This window comes from Lepisma saccharinum, chromosome 5 (assembly GCF_977018435.1).
Source record: "Lepisma saccharinum chromosome 5, izLepSacc3.1, whole genome shotgun sequence".
NCBI lineage: Eukaryota > Metazoa > Arthropoda > Insecta > Zygentoma > Lepismatidae > Lepisma > Lepisma saccharinum.
Window position 1 is genome coordinate 87181179 of NC_139233.1, and position 25046 is coordinate 87206224.

The 25046-nt window shown below is 41.9% G+C and overlaps 1 protein-coding gene across 1 annotated transcript in view; it reads left to right on the forward strand.

The window, feature by feature from the left end:
- Window positions 1-25046, forward strand: part of LOC145987928 (cytochrome P450 4C1-like) — a 101382-nt gene that overhangs the window by 20051 nt on the left and 56285 nt on the right. The window contains exons 3-8 of the mRNA XM_083122747.1: window positions 11571-11661; window positions 15353-15535; window positions 17332-17401; window positions 20448-20574; window positions 21085-21163; window positions 24494-24603. Of these exons, the coding sequence (XP_082978873.1) occupies window positions 11571-11661; window positions 15353-15535; window positions 17332-17401; window positions 20448-20574; window positions 21085-21163; window positions 24494-24603 (660 nt within the window). The remainder of the gene's footprint in view (window positions 1-11570; window positions 11662-15352; window positions 15536-17331; window positions 17402-20447; window positions 20575-21084; window positions 21164-24493; window positions 24604-25046) is intronic.

Genomic DNA, 25046 nt, shown 5'->3' on the forward strand with positions numbered 1-25046 from the left:
GTTGCAAGCCCGCTCTTCAGGTCTCGAACAATTTACAACGAACAGATGTCTCTGATTCACATGAACCGGGGCGAGGTGCTACTCAACAAGCCCATCTATGTGGGAGCTGCAGTTTTGGATCTGAGCAAGTTGTGCATGTTCGAGACATATTACGACATACTACGTGCACACTACAACCACAATATCTCGCTCCTCTACACAGACACAGACAGCTTGGTGTACCATGTTCGCACGGCCGATGCGTATGGTGATATAGCCAAAGTTCCAGCTCTTGTCAAGCTCTTCGACACATCGGGCTATCCCCAGCTAAACCGGTTTGGAATTCTGCCCCGGAACAAAAAAATACCCGGCAAACTCAAGGACGAGAAAGACGGGGATGTGATTGTGGAGTTTGCTGGACTTCGTGCCAAAGCCTATGCGATCCGGGCTGAGGGTTCTGTAACAAAAAAGGCAAAGGGTGTAAGCAGGCAAGTGGTTCGGGAGCACCTCAAGTTTGAGGATTACCTCGAGTGCCTCAGAACAAAATCGCCCATTCTACAAAAAGAGCATCGTATCCAAAGCGTCGATCATGTGCTTACAACTAATATTGTCAGGAAAGTTGCTCTGGATGCACACGACGACAAGAGGTGTATTCTTGAATGTGGGGTCCATACACTTCCGTGGGGCCACTATCGCCTCCAAACTAGTAAGGCCTGCCCAGAGTGTAACAAAAAGTAATAGGCAATGCGAAAAAAAAAAAATTTAATTTACTTCCACTTCCTCGATTACATGCATGCATGGCACAGCAAAATTAAACTTCAGGAAACTGCTAATTGCAATTTGTACTTATATATATAAAATTCCACATTTCTTATTGTGTGCTATTTTTTTTTATTTATTTAAAACTGTTCAGTCACTCTTTCATTCTTGACGTCATACACAAATGTTTTCTCTGCAATAAGAATGACACTGCACAGAGTATCTGCAGGCAAGGCATCGTGGAACTCGCATACAATCTTGATGTTGGTACGATCGTTGACCACCACTTGCTTTCTTTTCGTGGTGTTGATGACGAACATCGGCCTGCGTGTTTTGAATTCGCTGGGCGCGTAGTACACGTCCACGCTTCCCTCGGTCACGCGTTTGTAAGCCGTGTAAGCTTCGTAAAGTTTGAGGTAATCGTCTTTGGTCATGTCGAGGTTGTAATTCTCGCGCGGGAACACTTCGTTCCTACCGTTCTTCAGATAAACGTTCTTGATCTTGCAGTCGTCGAACTTGCTGGAATCTTTTTCCTGATTCTTGTCCCTCCCGGTCTGAAAAAGCACTACGACGAAATCTGGCATGTCGAACTGTATGTTGTTGAACTGTGTCGTCACGTCGAATTCCATGTGACTTCCCGACGCCATCTTCTGCACGCACTGGTAACCGTGAAAGTGAATCGGCACCTGCGGACTTTTCAAGATCTCCGCTTTGTACTTGAGGGCGTAGTTCGTTTCGTATTCCACCACCGGCATTCTCAATTCCATGCTCCGGATGACGCATTTCGCTGCTTCGGGTAAAGTATTGGCTATCGGCGTGGTGCCGTCCGGACCCAAAGTAGCGTATCGCATTAGTGCGTCGTTGTCGTTGGCCGCTCTTCGAAACGTGATCCTCAGTCCTCCCTTCCACATGATCTCCTTGTAGTCCGAGAAGAAACCAGGCAGCAGACGCATGGGAAAGAGCACCGTGTGACTTCTCGTCGATATTTTGGTCCCGGCTTCGAATCCCCCGGCCTGGTAGTACGCTGCGTCCGTTTTGGATAATTTCAACGTTCCCACTGCCGTCGACGTGATGCCTGGATAATCTATTCTGTCGATGACGGTGTTGTGTTTCCTCACCTCCACCTGCGAGAACAGGTGAGGCACGAAGTTGTCCACGAGTATCAAGTTTGCTGCTGCAGGAAACGCGTCTCCGCTTTCCTTCTTCACCACGTCGAATTGAAGGTAGAGGTCCGCTCTGTGAGGATGAATGAACCCGTCGCCTACGTCCACGTCGTATTCGATCTCCCTGTTCGCTTCGTTCAGATTGGCGAACGTGCGACGGTTGGGAGGGAAAGATTGCAATTCGTAACTTTCGATTTGCTCCATTTTACATGTATGGTTATTTATTATACGTTGATCTCCACGATGGCCGTCGTAGTGGCACCTGCGAAATCCACCACGTCTCCTTTCTCGTTCGTCACCACCAACTCTATGTCGTCTATGCGGTTGCGACATACTGGAAAATAGATCGGCGAAGAGGGCGTGTAGATGATCGGTTCCATGAACTCGGAACTTGGTTTGAAAGTGGCTATGATTCCCGTCTGCTTGTGACTTCCTAATAATCCGTCCGAAGATTTCGTGATCATGCCTTCCGCCACGTTGCAGTGTACGTTCAGAGTCTCTATGGCCAAGAATTTAGGAATGTTGGTTGCTACGTGCTTGATGCCAGCTTCGAGTTTTGGGTGGTTGTTCTCGAAACCTAAAAGTTCTCCCATGGTGCCCAGGTCCACGGTCTCCGTCGCGGATAGGATTTCCACTCTGTGCGTGACCGAATTTTGAGAAAGGTACGTGCCTTTGGGTAATTGAGCTTGCAAAGTGGAAAGATTGTATTGTCCTGGCGTGACGACGATGTGTTCGCTTCCGACGCTAATTTTGTTGTTGTGCTGCGTGACGTTAGGTATGAGGTACATGCTGTAGAATGCACGCAGAGCCACGGATTTAGGATAGACGATGTCGTCGTGCAGCGTGAGTTTCAAGATTGAAGATTCGCTCGTGAGATGGAACACGCCCATCCTAGTGATGCTGTTTGAGGTTCCACAATGCTTTCTGGAAATCCTCGATCGTAGGGTTATTTATTTTAGAGAGAAACGCGAGCACGGAGAGGCAGAGATGACCGCAGTTCACGTCTCCGAAATTTTGAATGCGTTCGTCGTTGTAGTATATAGAGGTTTTGTTCGTTTTCAGATAATGAATTAAATTTGTAGGTGGAACACCTCCGAAAGAATCGAAAACGAATGCTTTATCATCATTTTTGTGGTAACATATCCAATGCGTGCCTGGATTTTCTTGACCGTCCAAGTTGACTACTCCGCATTCTCTTCTTTTAACGCTTGAAGGTAACGAGTCGGACATGAAAACTCCTCTGAAGTGTTTGATTTGTAACGGTTCGATCAGAGATTCAATGTCTCGGTTGGTGAGTGCTGTTGTTTCTTTTTTTTTAACTTCTTCATCACGCCCTTCCCCCCTTTCTTCTTCATGGCCAGGTTGTGACGTTTCAGTTCTTCCAATTCCGCCTTGTTCTTCTTCGAGTCGATGACGGTTTTCGCGATGGCGGCACTTCCGCCAGCCAAACTTCCAACGGCCCCCAATGCTGCTAGGATGGCCGGGATGCTGAATATGAAACCTCCGATCTTTTGCTGTTTCCGCGAACGCTGCAAGCGTCTCAATTGAGGTGTGCTGAGCAGCAATTTCATTCCGTGTCCTTTCGACAAGCAAGAACGTTTCTTCTCGCGTTGTTTCTTGGTGAGTAACCCATCGAGGGCACCTAGATTTTTAAGATTGGAGTATGGTATCTGGTACACGACACCCTTGGGCTTCATGTTGATGCTCTATGTGTTATTTTCACGGTATGTTATTTATATATAAATGTTCTGAGATTTTTTCTTGTGTAGTTTTTTTACTGGATGTTATTTATATACCCCACCCCAATTTTTGTTTTGTGTTCATGGCGATGGTGGTACCCAGTGCGGCGACCCGTTCACCCAACGATGCGTCTCTGCTCACGAACCTTTCGAAAGCTGCATGTTCCAATTTTCTGTCTGCTTCGTGACGTGCATCCAGATCCGTCTGCGTGGTGTTGTAAGCGATGTCGTGATCTTTGCATGCGGCGTCCAACGGATTCACACCCTTGTCTCCTCTCTCCAATCTTTTCTCGAGTTTGGTACCCGGTCCGCAGTACTGGTAGCCAGGTAAATGCATCTCGAAAGGTAACTTGTTGATGATGTCGTTCACGAGTCCTTTTCCTTCGGCCACGTTCCAGAATCTCGGAGGCAGCGTGTTGATGATTTTGATCAGGTAACCTATGCCCTTGTCGTCGTTCACGATGAAGTTGGAAAGTTTCGTGCTGATCATGTCCACGATGCCAACCTTCTCGTTGTAGAAATTACGGTTGCCTGCATTCTCTTCGCCGGCTATCACCAACAATCGGTCCACGAGCTTTCTCACGTCGTCCACCCAAACGAATTCTTTGGGTAACGTGTTGTAGCGTTTGACGCCGCTGCCTGTTTTGACCTGGTTCCAAATCGGTTTGATGAGATTCCTGTACTTCTCGCCGCTGCTCGATTTCACCCTATTCTGCGAGGCGTCGTTGTTCTGGTACAAGGCATCCGTCATGATCAGAATTTCCTTGTAACTCTGGTAATCTTCGTCGGTGTAATCTTTCGGCTGCTTTTTGGCAACGAGTTCCCACAGTCCCACCGTACCCGGATACCTGGTCCAACTATCCTTCTCGCCTAAATTAACTTTAATGTCGTTGCCTTCGAAGGTCACCTTCGATTTCCCAATCTTCCACACCACACCACCGCCTTCGCTGGTTTCCATGCTAGGATACAATCCGAACACTTCATCCTTGTCGAATTTTCCCGTACTCAGGTAGTCTCGTGCCAAAGGTCCCAACTCGATTTTATCCGAAGACGACGTGCTACCAATGGCTCGACGTCGTGCCGGTGCATCCTTCAGTTCGAACGGCGTCGAAGGAATGCTCGAAATGGGCGTGGGTACAGCGTAACTTTTAGCTGCGAGCGGTACGAGTTCGTTGATCAAATTTTTATTTTGTTCCGTGACACTTTTAATTTCTTTACCTAGACCGCTGATGGCATCGATCACAGGTTGATCCTGACGTTTCTTCTCTTCGTAGAATCCGCGATTCTCGGATTTCCAACCTTTGAAGCGTTTCGCGAGGTAATCGCGAAGCTTGAGATTTTCGTCTTCGATTTTTCGTTTCGTCATGACGTTATTTATACACATCGTTTCTCACAACGTTGCAACGTTTAGAAAGTCGTTGATTTTGTTTCTATATTTTCCGTCGATGGGTTTCCTCGTCATGTCGAACGTCGCGAATCCGAAATCGTCACCGTTCCAGCAAGTAGAGCAGCAGCTTTCCGAAAATTGATTGTAGTTCATATCTCCGCCTACGTAGTCATCGTACGCGTGCTTGAGGTTGGTGTGATCTTGACGAAACAAACATATGAAATTAGCGTTGTCGCGTACTAACTGTTTTGGAATTTTGGAAAACGTTTGAGCTAGGTAGAAGCAATCCATTCCTTTGTGACGACCTTGCGTGAAAAAGTTGCGAATTTCATTTTGATTTTCCAGGATGGCGTCGTCGAACACAACGACTGAATTTTCACGACAATCGTCGAGTGGTTTTATTTCCGAGGCGAACGTTGCAATGTCCAGACCATCGTACAGTTTCATCAGTTGCTGGTATTTGGATTGCTCCAAACTTTTCGAGAACACGTACAGGTGCCTGTTCTTCCAATCTAACCAATTCGGTGCGAGGAGAAAATTGTCCACGAGCAGTGTCGTTTTCCCACACCCCGAAGGACCTACGATCAGACAGCGGATGCTGTCGGGAAGCAACTCACCGTTCTTTTTTTTTCTCGTTTGACTTTCCGGATCCGGTAGACGCTTCACCACGTTCCACGTACTCACAAGATCACTTCGTTCGCGTCGATCCAACTCTTTTCCGGAAGTCCCAGCCATTTGACAAACAGTTTGTCACCTTTCCTACGCAATACTTTCTCGATGAGGTACGTGTCGGGGTGTTTCGTTTTAGAGAGTTCCTCTTCGTAAAATCTTCCTTTCAAAATCTCGCCGCTACTATCTTTTATTATATACGTGTGTCGGTTTCCAGGTAAAACTCGAACCACCGTAAAGAGTTCCGTGCTCCAATTTTTTGTGAATCCCTTCTCGAAGGTGCGTTTGAATTTGCTGATCCTCACCTGGTCTCCAATTTTGTATTTAGCTTTTTTTGTCGTGGGTGTGTACTTTGGACAGTAAACTGTAGAAATTAAACGCTGCTCGTCGGACTTGGTAACGTCGGCTGGCTTTATGCCTATCGTTCTGTGTACCGTATCATTATAGGTGTCGACGAGTTCCGGCAGGATGTCGACCCATTTGTAATTTCCCCGAAGCGTGAATCGTTTCCACATGTGTGTTTTCAAGGTTCGATTGAATCTTTCCACGATGCTGGCTTTGATGTGACTGAAGGTCGAATAATGTTGAATCTTGTGTTTTTGAATAAACTTTTGGAATACGGCGTTGTAAAATTCTTTACCGTTGTCCGTTTGCAGAAACCGTGGTTGTCTGCCGCCGCTTTCGCGAAAAATTAATTTGAATGCTTCCGTGACGCATGTTCCCGTTTTCGCCTTCAAAGGTAGAGCCCATGCGAATTTCGAAAATGTGTCTATGACGGTGAGGAGGTACTTGTTGCCCTTGTTCAATTTATGTACGTTTTTCAAATTGCCGCTACTCATCTCCACGAGGTCACTTTGCCAGAGGTCGTCGATGCCCTTGGTTACCACAGCCAAACGTTCGTAGTTACGGCGTGCAGGTTTATGCAATTCTTCGACGATGGCTTGCCTAGACATTTTTTTTAGAGATTACGTTTCAAGAGAAGCACAAGCGTGATGGGATTCAAAGAGGGTGGCACTTCGCTCGTGTTTTGAATGATCAGCATATCGCCGGCACTCACGTCGAAAACGGTAAGATCTTCGTCTTCGTGTATTTCATATATGTTGCGCGTTTCGTTCCAACGTGCCAGAGGAATGTTTCCTGCTTTCTGGACACCACGATTCGATATCAAAGTCATGGTAGGAACGCTAGCTTTTCTACCGTGAGACCAGTACGAAAATTCGTTTATCTGAATCGTGCCATCGAGGAGAAACTTGTAGTACGGATGATAAAGATGTAACATGTACAGTTTGTTACCTTCGACGAACGTGGAGATTCTCTGTTGATTGGGTACGCTGTTGATTTCGATGGCTTGCAGAGAATGCAGTTTAGCGAATTTAGTGTCGACGCCAAGCAGATTACTGTGAACGTGTCCGAGTTTATTTTCGATGGGCAGCAAATGCTCGACTATGGTATCCGTTACGGCAGACAACGACGGTTTGATTTTCACTTCCACGTTCAACTGCTTGTAGTTTTCGTTGAGTTCTTGTAACTTGGCACCGAAAGAAGCCAGCGTCGATTCCTGCGTGGATTCCAGCACTCCGACTTGATCTCTGATGTTGACGACGATGTTCTGAAGGTTCTCGACTTGATTCAATTTCGAGCTCTTCTCGGTAAGATCGTTCACGATCCTTCGCATCTCTGTAAACTGCGTGTGAAGGTCGGCGACGCTCTGCGAAGTGGGCAGCGTCGACACCAGCGAACTAATTTCGTCTCGAATCTGTTCCACGTTCGCCGTTTCCGTTTCTAGTCGTTTCAGCATTCGAGATATGTTTCTTTTCAAAGCGTGCAATTCTTTGGAGGTGGGGAGATTGGCCACCCTACTCTCGAGATCGCTCAATGAACTTTTGATGTCGTTCGAATCGGATAGTGCCGTCACCGCCGTTTTCAATTTTTCCAAATCTTCGCTCGAAGGCACGCTCGTCCGTAACGATTCCAAGTCACCCTGTATGTTGTCGAGTACGTGATGAAAATGAGCGAGATTCGTTTCGACGTTCAAATTTTCTAAATATTCGATCTTTTGCTGAACCGTGCTTAACGTGTCTTGAATGCTCGTCAACGCTCTTGCTTCAGCGTGAATATTTTTAATTTCTTCGTTGATCAATTCCAAGGACGCCTGAAGCGTAGCGATGGTGGTTTGAATGTGTTCGAAATCTCGATACGCCTCCAATTGAATTTTTATGTTCGCGACGCTTTTACCGATGACCTGCAGTTCGTCCGACGATGGTAGGTTCGTCATTGTATCTTCCAAAGTCTGCAACTTGGATTTAATTTCTTCCAACGTGCTGGTGAATTCTTCTTGTAATTTGGAAACGACGACATGTAAGCGTTCTGCATCTATATCGTTCACGACGGTTTGAAGTTCAGAGAAATTCTTTTCTATTGCGGAAGTTCGTTCTTCGATTTCGAGTTTCAATTTTTCCAAATCTTCATTTTTCGATTGAAATTGCTGTAATTTGGCCAAATCATTTTGAAGCGAATCCACGCTCAACTGTATATTTTGAACGTTGTCGTAAGAAGGTACGTCGACATAATTTTTTATCAGCGTCTTCAGTTCGGAATCGATTTTCAGAATGGGGTCGAGACATTGCGTTTGGAGCGTAGCGATTTCCGACTCTAAACTTTTGTTTAAGGTCTCCTGCAAAGCAATCAAATCGGTCCTCAACTTCTTAACTCGAATGTCCAACATGAGAATCTCTTCTGCGTGGTCTACACGCTTGGTGTTGCCGAAAATGTCGTTAGGCATTTTTGGTTAACGGTTATTTATAATAGGATAGACGATTCGTAATTCTACAAAGAGAGGAATGAGTTTGTCGTAATCTCCGAGAAGTTCCATGTAAAGATAATCTCCTGCAGAAACATCGTACGTAATGTTAGAAAGCATCTTGTCGTGCTTGATTCGAAAAATATTCTTGCCGGTAGAAATTTTGATTTCGCCTGCGTTTTCCGGATTCACGGTGATTTGAAGTTTCCCGTCGATCGGAATTTCGTAGAAATGTAAATTGTTATTAAAAACATAAAACATCTTGCCCACATCGTCATTCAGTTTCGTCCAAATGCTGTTGAGATGAACAATCAGTAAACCATTGAGTTTAGATAACACGGAAGGTAAGAGGTTATTGAAATTTGGCGGTGCAGTCTCCATGTTGATCTGTTTGCGGAAGCCAAAAAGATTCATTGTCCTTGTTAGTTATTTAAGAATACGGTCAAAGTTTTTTTTTTTTTGTAATGACACGCAAAGTTTTTTTTTGTTTGCTTGCGTCACAATACAGGCACGCGCGCGCGCGTGTGTGTGTGCGACACATTGTTCCCGAAAGAGGTTTACAAAGGTCACGATATATAAACATTTGGTCCCACAGTTGGAAAATTACGATAAGGTGCATTCATCCTTCAAGGATGAGAGAGTGCATTCGTCACAATACACGCGCGCGCGCGCGTGTGTGTGTGTGGCACATCGTTCCCGAAAGAGGTTTACAAAGGTCACGATATATAAACATTTGACCAGGACTTGGAAAATTACAATAAGGTGCATTCATCCTTCAAAGGATGAGAGAGTGCATTATTTACTCATCACGCTGTGTCAGCGCAACGAATAAATACGCGGAACGTGGAGAGAAAGTGAGGTTTTGAGGTTTTGATGAAATTTTCGTAGGTTTTGCAACACCGTGGTTTACTTCAGTGAATTGAAGTGAGTTTTTTGATGTTTTGGTGCTGTTTTCTTCGCTGCGAAACATCATCACCGCAATAAATGAGTCGCGGAACGTGGAGAGAAAGTGACTTTTTGAGGTTTTTTTTTTATCCTCACTTAATAACGTTCAACCGGCCCACCTGCACTACTAAAGCCCTTTTTCTTTACCCCCTACGTATGTTTGCTTCGTACAAAAAAAAATTAGGTTAAATTAACCTCTCTCCGAGAACTGACCCCGAGCGTCCATTTTCAGCGAGCATCATTTCAGCAAGCGCCATTTCAGCGAGTTTAGTGTTTTGTAGAGCAAGTTGGTAATACTGTTAGTGAGGTTAACATACATTATCAAAAGCACATCGTGAAAAGCTACGTTTTGTTCGGGCACACGTACACTCACACACACACAAAAAGCTAAAAAAAATTATACACCGTGAAAGGCTACAACAAGTTGGAAACACTGCTAGTAGGAAACACTGCTAGTAAAATTAACATACACCGTGAAAGGCTTCAAAATATCATATAGTGGAATTTTTGTAGAGTGGGTTGGCAACACCGACGAGCATCAAATGATGATTCGAGCCTAAAATAATAATTCGAGGCTCGTCGGGGTTGCCAATTTCTATTTGTAGGTTAGCTTAGCCAGTGAAAGATCATATAGTGGAATTTTCTTCGGATGGGTTGGCAAAACCCAAGCCTCAAAAGAGAAACATCCAATAGAGTTGCCAAATGTAAAAAGGGGACAATAGGTCCCCCTCATAAAAAGCTACAATAAGAGCCCACAGGTCGCCAACACTAGGCCCCCAACAGTGTTGCCAGACATAAAAAATACATGGACCCCTCAGGCCCTTTGATGAAAATTTACAGTGAAAAACCCAGTAGGTTAACAACACTGTCAAAAAATCTACGGCAGTGTTGCCAGATGTAAACAGGGGGCAATAGGCCCCCCTCATAAAAAGCTACAGTAAGAGCCCACAGTGTTGCCAACTCTGTGCCCTCAAAATATACATCATAAAAGGCTACGACAAGCCTCAAATGATGATTCGAGCCTCAAAAGATTATTTAGAACTGTCCAATTGTCTCTACTACTCTTGTCTATTCTGTGTTTTTTCAACATCGGATTTTGAGTTTAAAAAATTGTGACATGTAATCTGAAGATTTCCTTTTTCATTTCTTGAAGTCAAATGCAGTATCGGCGATTCAGTGCCAAAACTGGGGGGCAAATTAGACGAGCCCTCTCAAGCGTTTTGCTGGCTTAGTAAAGGTTTCCTAAGTTGCTGTTTCATGTCTGTAATTATATCGTGAAATAAAAATTATCTAAAAAAGTGTCAAAGCTAAAAACATTTCACAAATGATGACAAAGTCTCACACGCTCCCTGTATTTCCATATAGTAACTTTTAAAGAAGACTAAAATGGAATCTTTAACCTCCAGTCAGGCAGCTACCAAGAATATAATGTATGTATCCACGGTACATTAAGTTAACTTGTTGTCCTCCTTAAATCCTGGACTATGTGTTGCATAATGCATGATACACATATGTTAGTCACTAAGTAGGTCACAAACGTTTATTTTAAAAAATACTAACGTAAGTGAGATACTAACTTGAAAACCGTTTTTAGTTTTCAACCCAACATTGATACACTTATCCGATCGCTTTATCAGTCCTCCACAACTTGCTGCATAAACGTCTTAGGGCTGTTGTCCCAGACACAGTCGCACCTAACGTTCAACATTTTCATCATCCGCGAAACGTTTGCCTCCACCGGACGGGTACTTTTCGGAAATTTAAATGATCATGAGAATATGAGAACAGCCTATTGCACATGTAATGCTGTCTATCGTCACTCGGGTGTCAGCTCGAATCATCTCCATCCGTACAATCTCCACGTACAGCCCTCGAACACGGCCGCCATTTTTAAACTCAGCTGCCCATGCGTTCGTCTGCTATCTATCGACTGCTGGATTGTGCTGTCACCTAATGACACCTTTTGAAACTATTCACTCCTAGTTTCAGCTATCCCACATCAGGTTATCAGGTTGTGACCTATTTACTTACTTCCCCTCGCACTAATGTTGTTACAAGTCACAATGGGTAATTTTATAATAGTTTTGTTTCCTCCGTAGGTCAGTAATTTAACCTTTTTTTTGTTACAGGACGTCCTTGGAAGCATGAAGCATATTGACAAGTCTGTCGAATACAATTTTTTACACGCTTGGCTCGGGACAGGATTGCTGACGAGTACAGGTAATATACCAATATTTTTCCTTAGAATCCTTGATACTGAAGACAGTGTTGGATATTATGGAGCATGTATGTAAACAGAAATACCTCTCGGGATGGGGAAACGGGGTAGGCCCAATATAAATCCTCTATTTAAGAGTAATACAGGGTGAATCATAATTACCTCCGCTGTTTAAAACGTCTATAGTGCAAACACTACAGTGCTTTTCACGGTCGAGTCGTCCATACAGCGGCGGCCAGCTCGCCGGGCAGTGGTAGCGCGTCTGCCAGCAAACTGCATCAGTTCCTCTTCTGGAGTTGCTTCAATTTCTCTTCTGATGTTTAAAAGCTTGATAGCTTGCAACACAGACGTCATGCAAATGTCTGTTTCTTGTGCAAGGCGTCGGAGAGATTTTTGAGGAGTGTGTTCCAATCATGCTCCAACGTCGTCTAGTTTGTCCTCAGTTAAGCCTCGTTTCCATTACCACAAATTTGCCGCGCAACATGACGCGGGGCATGCGACGCAGTATGTGCCAAGCATTTGTTGAAATGGAAACTGTCTTCAACATGACGCGGCGCAAGTGTCGGGCATAAAATTGCCCCAAAGGATTTTGACGCACAACATGTGCCGCGTCATGCGCCGTGGACAATGGAAACAGCCTGCAGCAAGTTCCTGGGGCACGGGCATGCGTACAAGAGTAGAAACAGACGACACGACTACAACCCCGTGCTTGTCGATCGGACTGAAGCGGCGTCACTACACAACGTCCTGTTATTCGAGTGTAGTGGTTGCAGTTGGTTGTCCAGTTGTACGTGAGTGTTTGTTTTGTGGACAATATGGAGTGGTAAGAAGTGGTCAAAAGCACTCCAGTGTTGTTGCGGGCGTATTTTGCACAAGTAGTTTTGAATTGGAAACAGTGCACTAAATGACGCGCAGCATGCGTGTCATGAGTCTGGAACTTGTCAGAATTGTAACTTAGCTTAAGCACACGCCGTTTCACGCTTCTCTTCCTATCAAGAACATAACCTGTTTCCCCAAATTTGTCCACACGTTTTCGAACACTGTCTCTGTGTGAATGGAAATATCTGGGAATTCTGCTGCAAAACGCGTTTTAACTTCCCTACAAGAATTCTTAATGACGTAAGAGTCGTACATAAAATTCGTTATTTTAACTTGTGCGTATAGCGTGGCATTATTAGGACTGCAGAAAAGCACTAGTAGTACGTAAACTAAAACAAAACAGCCTAAAACAATTGTTAACACCTTACCATTTCACAAACACGAGCTATCTTGATACTGAAGCACTGGCGCGTTTAGACAGAATGAGAGTATGCCGAGGTCAGCGTAGAGCTGTTGGTCTAAATGCCGGCAGATACGCTTTCACTGCATAACACATACAGCAAAAAAGGTGCATAGTAGATTGTCCTGCGTACATTTAAATGATTCAGCAGAAATCTGATACATCCGGTGTTATATTACTTCCACTGACCTTGATGATATCCGTGTATAAACGCATGAATCGAGGACTCACCAGAAATTTGACGTGCCTGTTTACCTTGAAGACATCCGTCGAAGAGCCCCGTGGCGAGGTGGAAGGAGAAGGGGTAATTGACCTCTCACAATGTTTCTTGGTGTATGCTAACCTAACACGTGTATGTGTGTGTGTGTGTGTGTGTGTGTGTGTGTGTGTGTGGAGCATATGCCCGTGCATCGAACGTGAACATGCTAGGATACGCATAAACCTAATTTTAATATAGCGCCGAAAGTTGTTGCTTTGTAATCAAGGGTGTCGAGTGTTCGATTCCTGGTAGATTCAGTATAAAATGTAAACATTTTCCCGATTAACCTGTGTGAGCAAAATATGTATGTAAGCCAAACATGATGACGGTGGTTTATATTGATGCCTCGTAATGAAGAGATCTTGGGTTCGATTCCCCATGTAGTAAAAGGGGGAATTATTATTATTCAAATTGTAGATATAAGTAGATTGAGTCCCGCTGAGACCATTTGTGCCTAAATTGTATTTTAATAAACGAAGGTAGCTTAGTTGTTAACGCTGGTAATTGGAAATTAAGAGGTCCCGAGTTCCATTCCTGTTTTTGGCAAATTTCACAATGCTTCCGATCCCAATTTAAACTGTAGATCCAATCCTGATTATCCTATATGAGCATAAAATGGAGTTGAAACACAAGATGGTGTTCAGAATGTCGAGTGGCGTACTCCAGAGGGGAATTAATGATATAAATGGGTTTCGAATTGGCTAAACCAAAAACTGCTAACGGAAACGCCTCCTATTCTATTTCTCTCGGAAAGATAGCTTTGGTTTCACGGAAAGCTAACTGGTTATGTTACTGCCTTGTAATAAAGAAGTCCCGAGTTCGATTTCCGACGAAGAAAAATTGCAGAGTAGACTGGGCCCCAATTACAATTGTAGATTCATTCAGTCATGATTGACCAATATCAGCATAGAAGTACAATAAGTATTTTGAAATGGCTGAAGTACAAAATAAAAATAATAAAACTTTATCCAATTCTAGTTGACAATGCAAGTTAATCTATAACTGGCGATAAGCGTAGTGCCTAACGCTGGAGATTACTTAGTAGGAGGCCCAAAGCTTCGATTCTTGTTTGGCAAATTGCACGATACTTCCGATCGTAATTTAAACTGTAAGTCCAGTCTAGATTAATTTATCTGAGCATACAATGGAGTTGAATCGATCAAGATGGTGGCCAATGTGTCCAGTAGAGGAAAATTAGACCATAAGTTCATCGAAATAATTAAACTGAAATAGTAACGGCGAAAATACTTTCGACTCTATTTGCTGCCTTCAGATGGTCTCCCGATAGCGTTTTGATTAATTCAGTGATCTTACAAAGATGGCAAGTTCGACTTCTGATGGAGGAAAAATTTCACGGTGGTTCGGATTCAAATTTAACTTGTGGGTCTGATCCGGAAGAGACTCTCTGAGCATAAAGTTGACGTAAAGAAATGATAATAGATAACCTCAGAGATGTGTGAAGGTGTATCTGCATCGAAACTTAGTGCGTGATTTCTTTTAAAGTAAATCTAACCCTAAGATGGCGGCATCTCCGATTTCGATATACATGTAGCTGTCTATAAAAAGAGTTGCATGTTGGTCTCCTACCTAGTGTATACACTCTGATAATTTTGGGACTCCAGCACTGTCTGTATTTCTGACAGTTTCACCCCATTCATTCTATCAAATGCTTTCTCCAGATCAACAAATTCTAGGTATAGTACTTCCTTTCTCTACATATCTTTTGCCATACAAGTTCTTAAATATAAATATATTTTTGTTGTTTATAAGATGCACTTTGGCCTCGAACTAATTCCCTTCCTTCAAAATATTCTGCGAAAGGGGATTTCCTTTTCGCCGAAAATTTTACTAAGGTGTGAAATCTGATATAATACGCCTCTGGATCATTGGGTGAAAGAGAATTCGGCGAACCGGGAAGACACGCAAAAAACTGCACCATTTCGTGTCGAGACGAAGCTAGAAAAGCGACAACGTCGCCGAGCGAGGGGAAAGAGGGGAGCGGGTAGATGGATAACCTTGAAATTCGCAATTTCGTGTCCCTCAGTATAGAGCCACATAGGCCGGCAAATAATCAAAGTGTTAAAAGACATTAACATTTATATAAGCTAAATATTGTACATCTTACCACTAAGTAATACTCTTTCAAACTTTCCAGGACAAAAGTGGAGAGTGCACAGGAAAATTCTGACTCCATCATTCCACTTCAAGATCCTCGAGGAGTTCGTGGATGTTTTTAATAAATGTTCCACGGTGTTGGTCGAAAAACTGAAACATGTTGGGTCATCTGAGATTGATGTGTTTGAGAGGATTGCTCCTTGCACTCTTGATATCATATTGGGTGAGTAAGAAACTTATGATTCCGTTAAGATTGACGCAGGGTCCCTTATTTCTACACCAACTACGTGGATTGGTGTTTGCCAGTTTTTCTGTTTTTCTTACATAGGGAATCAGCAAGTAGGCCACAAAATGTTTATTAAAAAATTACTAAGTAAGATACTGACTTGAAAACCGTCTTTTTTTTTCAACATCATCTCCACCAGCATTGATACACTTATCCCATCGCTTTATCAGTCCCGCAAAACCTGCTGCATAAAAGTCTCTGGGCTGGTGTCCCAGCCACGTCGCACCTCACGTTCAACATCTTCATCCATTAAACGTGCGCACATTTTTCGGAAATTCAAATGATCATGCATTATGCTGTAGGCAGCACCCTTCCGGAAGGGTGAGTGACCTCTGCCTCTTGCTACCTCGGCCTGTTTGTTCGGCCGAGGAGCAGACGACACGAGAGTATCGGCAATAGTGTGCGAGCGACGTCTGCTGTTAGACCGCGAAACGCTCTTTCTAAGGCCTCCTTCAGGATAAACCATGAGAACATCCCATTGATGTTGCTATGCTGTCTATCGTCGCTCACCTATCACCTCGAATCATCTCCACGTACAGTCTTCGAGTAAGGTAGACATTATTAATCTGAGTTGCCCATGTATGCGTCTGCTATCTAGCGACTGCTATCTGAATATAATCAAGCTGGATTGTACTGCCCCCTAATGACACGCACCAATTTACCACAGATCTGCTTAAAAATCTTAAAAAATATTCAGAATATAAAATATCCTGTTATGTATCACAAAATACAGTTTTTTTTTCACATAATATTGGTACAGATTCGATGGGAACTTAGAATTTTGCATAGCTTCCAGGATACCGGACTCTGCGAAAGCGTCGCACGGCATTCTTGCGGACCCACAAACGATCACAACGACAGAAAGGTATCGGCTGGTATCGTTAAATAAATCCCACCCGATCCGTTACGATACCGGTACCACTGGTATAGGCGATACTGATACATTGGAACCGGCTCCCATGGCGGAGTGGTTATCAGTCTCGCTACGACGGCAAGGGTCCCAGGTTCGAATCCCGGCCTGGGCATGGATATTTGTGAGTGTCTATTCATCAATTTCATCACATCATCACTCATCCCCATCTTCGCAAATTAGCCAAAAGTGGCTCAAGAAGCGAAGGAAAAAAAATCAATAAATTAATCAATACATTGGAATCAGTATCGACTCAGCCCTAGTTATAATGGATATAATAGAAATAATAAGAATAACAATTATTATTATATTGTGTTTGTTATTTTTATTCAATAATAATAACTATTTTATACTAATAAAGTGAACAAATGTTATTCCAATTTTATTATTATTGTTATTATGATTATTATTATTATATCCTTGGTAAGACTTTTCTACTCGATCAGAAGGGTCAACATCCGTTTCCATTATCATTTTTTTTATACTTCATACCGTTAGTGTACTGAAATGATTAGTTACATATTCTTATTTGTTTGTTTGATTTGGTGTTTTAAGTCCACTTTGTGCACAGTAAGGCTAATTGGGACTGGACCTACAGTTTAAAGTGGGATCAGAACCACTATGTGCCTCCACCGGGTATCGAACCCGGGACTATTTTCTTATTAACTTAACACACTTCATTCAAGAAAAAGTTTCAAATGTTACGGAAAAATTTTAGTCATAAAGTATATGTTGTTTTTACCTCGCCTCTGATTGTTTTACAATGAGTGAGGTCATTGCCCTAACTGAATAATTTCAAAATTCACATGCTATTTTTTTTCAGAAACTGCTATGGGAATTTCCCTTGACATTCAAAACAACCATGATTGCGAATACGTAAAAGCCGTATACAGGTATGTTGAAAATTTCTATGCCAATGTTATGAGTAAAATAGTTCAAAACTGAATGTAAAAATGACTTGTCTATAAGATGTAATTTTCAAAATAGAGGACAATTAATTGGTTAAAGTTTGTGAAATTTGTTGTCAATATAAGCCCACCTCATATGAAAACATTCAAAACATTATACGGGTTCGAATCCTGGCCTGGAGTGTGTGAAATTTACTTGATCCATTCCATCATATCATCACTCATCCTCATCTTCGTGATTAGTCAAAAGTGGTAGAAAAGTGAAGAAAAATATACCAAATCAATCAATAAATAAATAGATTCAAAACATTGAATCCTTTAATTTTAAACCATATTTCTATGTGTGTTATTGTGAATTCCATGCTTATAGTATGCATAGAAATAGCTTTTGAGCTAGAGCTTGATGGTTCAATCTCTGGTCGGAAACCTACACATTGACATCAATTAGCAAGTTGCTTGAAAAAGAAGTGAGCTTTCGTATATGAAACCAGATAATAACGTCTATGACCATACTTCTCAGAATCTAGTCCCAAAAGGATATTTTCGCATCATAGCTTGTTGATGTCAGACTTTTGGAAACTTTGTCCAGATTTGGAAATACAATCTATAATTCCCCATTGACTTAGCAACTGTCCTATTATGTGAAATGAACCAGTTAGCACTGGAAACACACTGCCCTCAGTCTGAAGTGAAGAAGACTGCCAGAGAATCGAGCAACGACCAGCCGATAGACGTATAAAATCAATCCGGGGAAGGAAGCTCCAAGTCCACCCTTATTGCATAGGCGTGCGCAGACCCTGTGATTATGGGGGGTTCAGGGCCGGATTAACTTATAGGCAACTGGGGCAATTGCCCCGAGGCCCCCACCAAAAGGAAGCTGTAAAGGACCTGCACCAAAACAATCTTTTAACCAGCTGGCTATGCGTGTGAAAATTACATAAGAAGTTTTATTAAAAAAAAAAACTGACATTGACATTTTGAGATCTTTAAAAAAGTTCGTAGAATCAAAAAAGGAACTCGTTTTCTGAATATGAGGAGATAGCCAGATGAAGAAGTGGAACAGAAGAGTACAATAAGGAACACTCACGTCAGCGGATGAGAAACGTCCGACTGAATCCTCTTGACTATGAAAGTGAACCCCAAACTTCGCCTAGTGAACATTTCAGAGTGGAAAGTTTTCTGCCAGTGATTGATCAAATCACCTCATCACTCGCAGACAGGATTTTACCCTATGAAACTGTCGCAAAGATGTTCAGCATTCTAAATGAACTTGCAGTGGAAATTCCATCACAAATTACATCTGCAGCTCGCGAGCTTGTGAGCATGTACGAGGAGGATCTGGAATCCTCGCTAGAGATTGAGCTGATACAGTTTGCACACCTAGTAAGCAGTAGCAATGTCAAACATCAGGAAGACAGCCGCAGTATATTTCCCAATGTCGAAGTTCTCTTTAGAATGTTTTTGGTCTTAATGGTAACAAACTGCAGCGGAGAAAGATATTTCTCAAAAATGAAATTAGTGAAAAACAGGCTTCATGCTGCCATGGGACAGGATCGCTTATCCAATCTTTGTTTATTAAGCATTGAACATGAACTTCTTCGTGAATTGGATTTCGATGATATAGTAGATGAATTTACGGCGAAAAAGGCAAGAAAAGTGTTTCTACTATATGTGTTAATCCTTTGGGAATTTTCTTGAAGAAAGTGTAGTTACTACAATTTCCACAATGAACCTGTCGGTAATTGTCCAGTAGATAGACAGTGCATATGTAGTGACATATTTTCTCTTAATTGTAAGTAATATAATTTATAATAAATTATGTACGTAAGTACAGTCTACTGCTCAATTCTCTGTTTCCGTCTGAACCCCCTTAGTATTTACTATATATTGTAGTTACGGTGTTCACTCTTCATAATATACTGTAGACATTTAAACGCAGAATTTTACTGCTGCTTTAGCGCTACAATTTTCGTCCTGTAACTTTATTTTACTTCGCTATTCTCCCTGCAAACCTATCTGCGATATGTTCGATTGTGAATGACTACTGATTCTAAAATCAGGTCTACCATTTCAACTGCTGAAAATTGGTGGTTAACATATTGAGCTAATAAACCTCCTAGTAAAAAATAATTTAAAAAATGGTGTGCCCCAACCAAACATTTTTCCCAGGGGCTCCACCAACCTTGACCTTATATAGGGTATAATGCACTCCCCCCCCCCCCCACGGCAGTTGCTTGGAACTTTCATTGGCTTGATAATACTTCGTTTTCTTAAATAGTGTTATTTGTTTAATCACAAAAATAAGATCCCAGTACACTAAATTTGTAGGTGAAAGGATAATAATATACTGGCATGAACGTCCGGAAGAAGGACAACCATCTGGAAAATGAACGTCAACCTAAAAGTATATATTTCACGCATATAGTTCGATTTCAGCCACAGTAATTTATATTAATTATTCTAATGGGGATGCAGGAACGTAATAACTTCAAACTCCAGTTGTGGTTTCTCAGGGAACAACTCTGGTGGTAATATGCCTTGTTTACCACCTTGAAAAAATACCTTGCCTCTCCCTGAAAAAGAAATATTTGAGGGTTCCGATGATTAGGGGGCCAATTGCTCCCTCTTGCCATTTGCATTAGACGTGGCGTAAGAGCCACTAAACCTAAAATAAGAAACAAATCAATATGTACGGTAGCCCAAAAGTAGGTATACAGTATATAGTGTATTTGTGATGGGATAATGCATACCTACTTGTAGCCCCCACCCTGTATACGTATATTGTGATCGATGGTGGCGATTGGGTTCCAAACTGGGGTGGGGGGAAGGTTCAAAAACTGGAGGGGGAGCCAGGGCAGTATATTTTCCTTTGGTATATAAGGTTTAACATAGTGCGGGAGCAAAAGTGGCAAAAAATGTTTTGGGGGGGCAGTGGCAGCAATTGTATGTCAAAACTATGTTTACTATATATTTATAATTATTAGTTTAATTGTTAGTATTGTTAACTTTATTATCACGTTTTGCATTACAGAATAACTGAAATATTACATACAAGACATTTTAAACTGTGGCTTAGACCGGATGTTGTCTTCAATTGGAGCAGATACAAGAAGGAACAAGCTGAGTGCTTGAAAGTATTACATGGATTAAGCAGGAAGGTAATTTTTATTTGTAATAAATTTACACAGTTAGTACAATATTGTTATTATTAGTAATAGGTTAGACACGTTAGGTTTAGGGCTCTTGGCATTAATACACTGCAATTCTTGTGACGTCACAAGTCAAAGGGCGGGTCGGAGGGCGGGAACTGTGCGAGAAGTGAGATTCAAGTCAACTATATCGTAATAAACAACAGGCTACTTAGCATGTTTGTTCTTCTTCCTCCTCACAGCTTGATTATATTATGTGCATACATTATACACCTCAATCAGAAGCATTAGATCAAATGTTCATGACATTGTCATTATTTCTACCCCTAAATTTGCAGATGTAAGAAAAGAAGGTTTATCACATCATAAAAATGTATTCTTTATTTATGTACGTATTCAATCATTTCGTAATAGTTACCATGCCATTGTGATATGTCACATGGATATTTACTCAGCGAATATTTTGGATACTCTCTCTCTCCTTTCTGTTTATAACATGCTTTCCTTTGAATCTTCCAGGTAATTGCTGATAGAAAGCTGGAGAAAAGAAGATTGAATGAAGAAACTGGGAGTAAGAACACCATAGAAAATGAATTTGGTAAGAAGATAATTAGTAGGCTAGTAATACTAATGAGCACAGGTCCAGGTTCCTTATGATCCGTTTGTTTAATGTTCTTTCCATTACCTGAGAGTTTAATTCGGTCTTAATTCGACAAAAGGATATACGAACTGTGCCTAAGTGTTTGCACGAATATACGAGGGCTGTGACATATGTCATTGCAACTATATTTTTCTCAAAGTTAAACGGTTGTGTCACAATATCATCATGTGTTCGGAAGAACGTTGCACCTGTAGTATGTGAACATGTCACTAGATGGCGGTGTGATGAATGGTTATCGTACAGAAGGCAGTGTTGGCTCAACAGACATTGCCCAGCGTGAACAGCGTTCGTGTATCAAAATAGCCATTCGTGGGTGAAGAGGAATGCAAGAGAATGCCACTGGGAGCTGGTAGAAACTGTTGGGAATAGTGTCATATTGTATGCTTTCTGACTTGTAAACGCGTGTGGCACAAGGCTATATTAAGGATGTCTTGCTCGCTCCCCTATCATACATCTGGCTCACATGATCTGAATCTTCGTACACTTCACAGTACCATACACTGCCCTCTTCCTTTTGTATATTTCGAATTTTCGTGCCTGGTCAGCATTCTCGCGAGAAAAATAGTTGTATTGGTGGCTTATGTCCAAACCCTCGTTTATCTAAAACATACTGAACTGATACTTAACTCCTTAATACGAAATACATTTCTTAACAATATATACATAAATTGTTTATTAATAATTAAAATATTGATCATATTGTGGTTGCATAGGGCCCTTGTACTTCAGAATATGAAACAAAAATCTCTGACATTTTCAGACCTCTGAAATATTTTGGTTACAGGCACTCAGCTAGACCCGGCCCTGTCGTGCATAGAAGCTGGCCTCTTATTAGTTGGTTCAAGGTCATTTGTCCCATTTCAATGTCCTGCTTCGCCTGGACCCAGCATATTGGGCGAAATAAACAGATGTTTTGTCAAATTGTCATAATATGGTGCTAAGGGTTTTCATCGTGAAAATGAAGACTGGATATCCTACAACTTCATTATTTTGTGGTTGTAGACAATAATTAGAAAAATTTAAGGTTAAAACAAAAGTATTTTACAACTGTAATGCTATGGGTTAGCACAGCTAGACTTGCTGTACTAGAGTGCATGCGAATGAGTATGTTTGTGATTTTCTTATATAATAAAATTTTCTACTGCCAGACGGAATCAGAATCCCACAGCTGCATGAAGATCTCGACTTACCCATGTTAAGACAAATCGCACAAAGACAAACAAGGACTTTCTGGACAAATTATGACAACACAGCTGTAAGCAGCATAGGACAAACAGCTATTGTACGTTCGAAACACCTAACACCATTACCTGGCGATCCACGAAACCGACTGCATGACTGAAACACTGTCTGCAAACTATTTTTACTTATTTTCTATACCTTGCTATGTAACCTATACCACGCTATGTATCTTGTTATGCTAACCTTATTGCTAATTTCCTTGTACCTTGTACGTAATTCTTTTATATCCATACTTTGCCTTGTACCCTGTTATGTAATTACTCATGCCATGTACGTACCTTGTATGGAGTATTATATATTCTATTTCCCAATACCATGCCATGTACCCTGTACGTATCATATATTCCACTATCTACCCGTGTTTTAGTAAAAACCTACCAAAATCCGTGTAACACTGACAAAACCTGCTACCTTGTCGATTTTTGTTACTTATACCCTTGTTATGTAACCTTGTCAAAACACCACACTCAGTCCCTGCAGCCACCCGAGGGACTACCACCATCAACGCCGAACTGCCAAAACTACCCCAAACCTTGTCCTTCACGGAGGAAAAAATGCCCAGTACTTGGCTAAATGAAAAGGAGCCATACCGGGGAAGGAAAACTTCCCCACACCTGCCCCAGCCATGAAACGGTGTCAAAACCTTTACTTCTGTAGTAGTTGCTGAAGGGATCACCTCAAACCAAACCCAAATCCTACAAACCTGTTCGAATCATCCTGAAACATCCTGAAAAGGCATGTTCTATGGAAGGAAACTTACACTTCCACAAACCTTGTAAATGAATGAATGAATGCCACTAAATACAGAGGTTGTTCCGTCTACGTTTGGCCAATTTCGTTCCTCCCCCCCCTGCACTCAGAATGAACTCACCCAACCTTGGTCAGGCATGTTTGTCAGTGTAGTGTGTGAGCTGTAAAAGAGTGGTTGTGTTTTCTCACTGGGCCAAAAATCCCGCCAAAACTGAGCCGCTTTTTGGGAGGAGTGCGTTGTATAACTTTCCAAGTGTTTGCATTTTCTCGCTTGGCCGAAAATGTTGCCAAAACAGTTGCTTTTGGGAAGGTTATGTTGTAGCCTTTTATGAGGCAAAGTTCAGTGTGTCAATGATCAGGAAGTAGTGTAAGAGCAAGAATTGTGACGTTAGTTTGACTTTATTCAAGAATGTGATCGGCAAGTATAAGGATTGCATGGCCCCAGCGTTCGGTTCTCCAACAAAGGGGACGAGAACACGGCCGTGCACACAAGCCACCACCAGTATGCAAGTGCAAGGTGCTGTTAACAGTTTCCAAAGACATATTTAGATGATTTTCCATCTGTCTTTGGGTCGGTGGATTCTCTTGCATGCCCATTCTGCGAAGTTTCGCCTGCATACTGGTGGTTTGCTTGTGTGCATGGCCGTGTTCTCGTCACCTTTGTTGGAGAACCGAACGCTGGGGCCATGCAATCCTTATACTTGCCGATCACATTCTTGAATAAAGTCAAACTAACGTCACAATTCTTGCTCTTACACTACTTCCTGATCATTGACACACTGAACTTTGCGTCATAAAAGGCTACAACAAAACCTTCCCAAAAGCAACTGTTTTGGCAGCATTTTCGGCCAAGCGAGAAAATGCAAACACTTGGAAAGTTATACAACACACTCCTCCCAAAAAGCGGCTCAGTTTTGGCGGGATTTTTGGCCCAGTGAGAAAACACAACCACACTTTTACAGCTCACACACTACACTGACAAACATGCCTGACCAAGGTAGGGTGAGTTCATTCTGAGTGCAGGGTGGGAGGAACGAAATTGGCCAAACGTAGGCGGAACAACCTCTATAACAATTAATAATGTGCAGATACAATGTGGCCGTTATTGCGAAAAACTTACTCTAGAAAATATATGAATTAAATCAAGAGGAAAGAGATGGTGATTACACATCGTAACCTATCACATTTTAACGTAATAACTACCTAAGTTATTTTTCTTGTGGTAGCATCTTTCTAGGACGAACAAAGTTTATTCATGAATTTCTCACATTCCAGGAGTGAAGAGACGGTTAGCTTTTCTAGATCTGTTAATTGAAGCATCAGAAAATGGAAAGGTGCTAAACGATGAAGAAATAAGAGAAGAAGTGGACACCTTCATGTTCGAGGTATGTCCTAAAATGTTCAATATATATTAAGTAAATGATGATACACTGAATCATGCGATTCTTATTCTTGAAAACTGTCAATAATAATCCTGATAGATTTATTTAACTCAAGAATTTATACTCTGTCCCCGGAATCTCTGGAGCGAGCGAACGAAGAGTTGTCAGTGACGTCATTTTCCTACAGAAATAGATTAAACATGACTGTTACAAACTATAACCTTTAATGTAGGCCGCGACAATGCAAGACAACGAAATCTATTCTACACAGAGATCAAGAGTCAACGTTCATATATTTTCACCTGCATTGTTAATACAGGACACAGTAAACAAACTATTAAAAACTGTAGAATTTGATTTATTCACAGATTTATATAGTGCACTGAAGAAAAAATACATATTTTTTTTGTAAATATTGTGTATATAGATTTTCATTTTCATTCTAT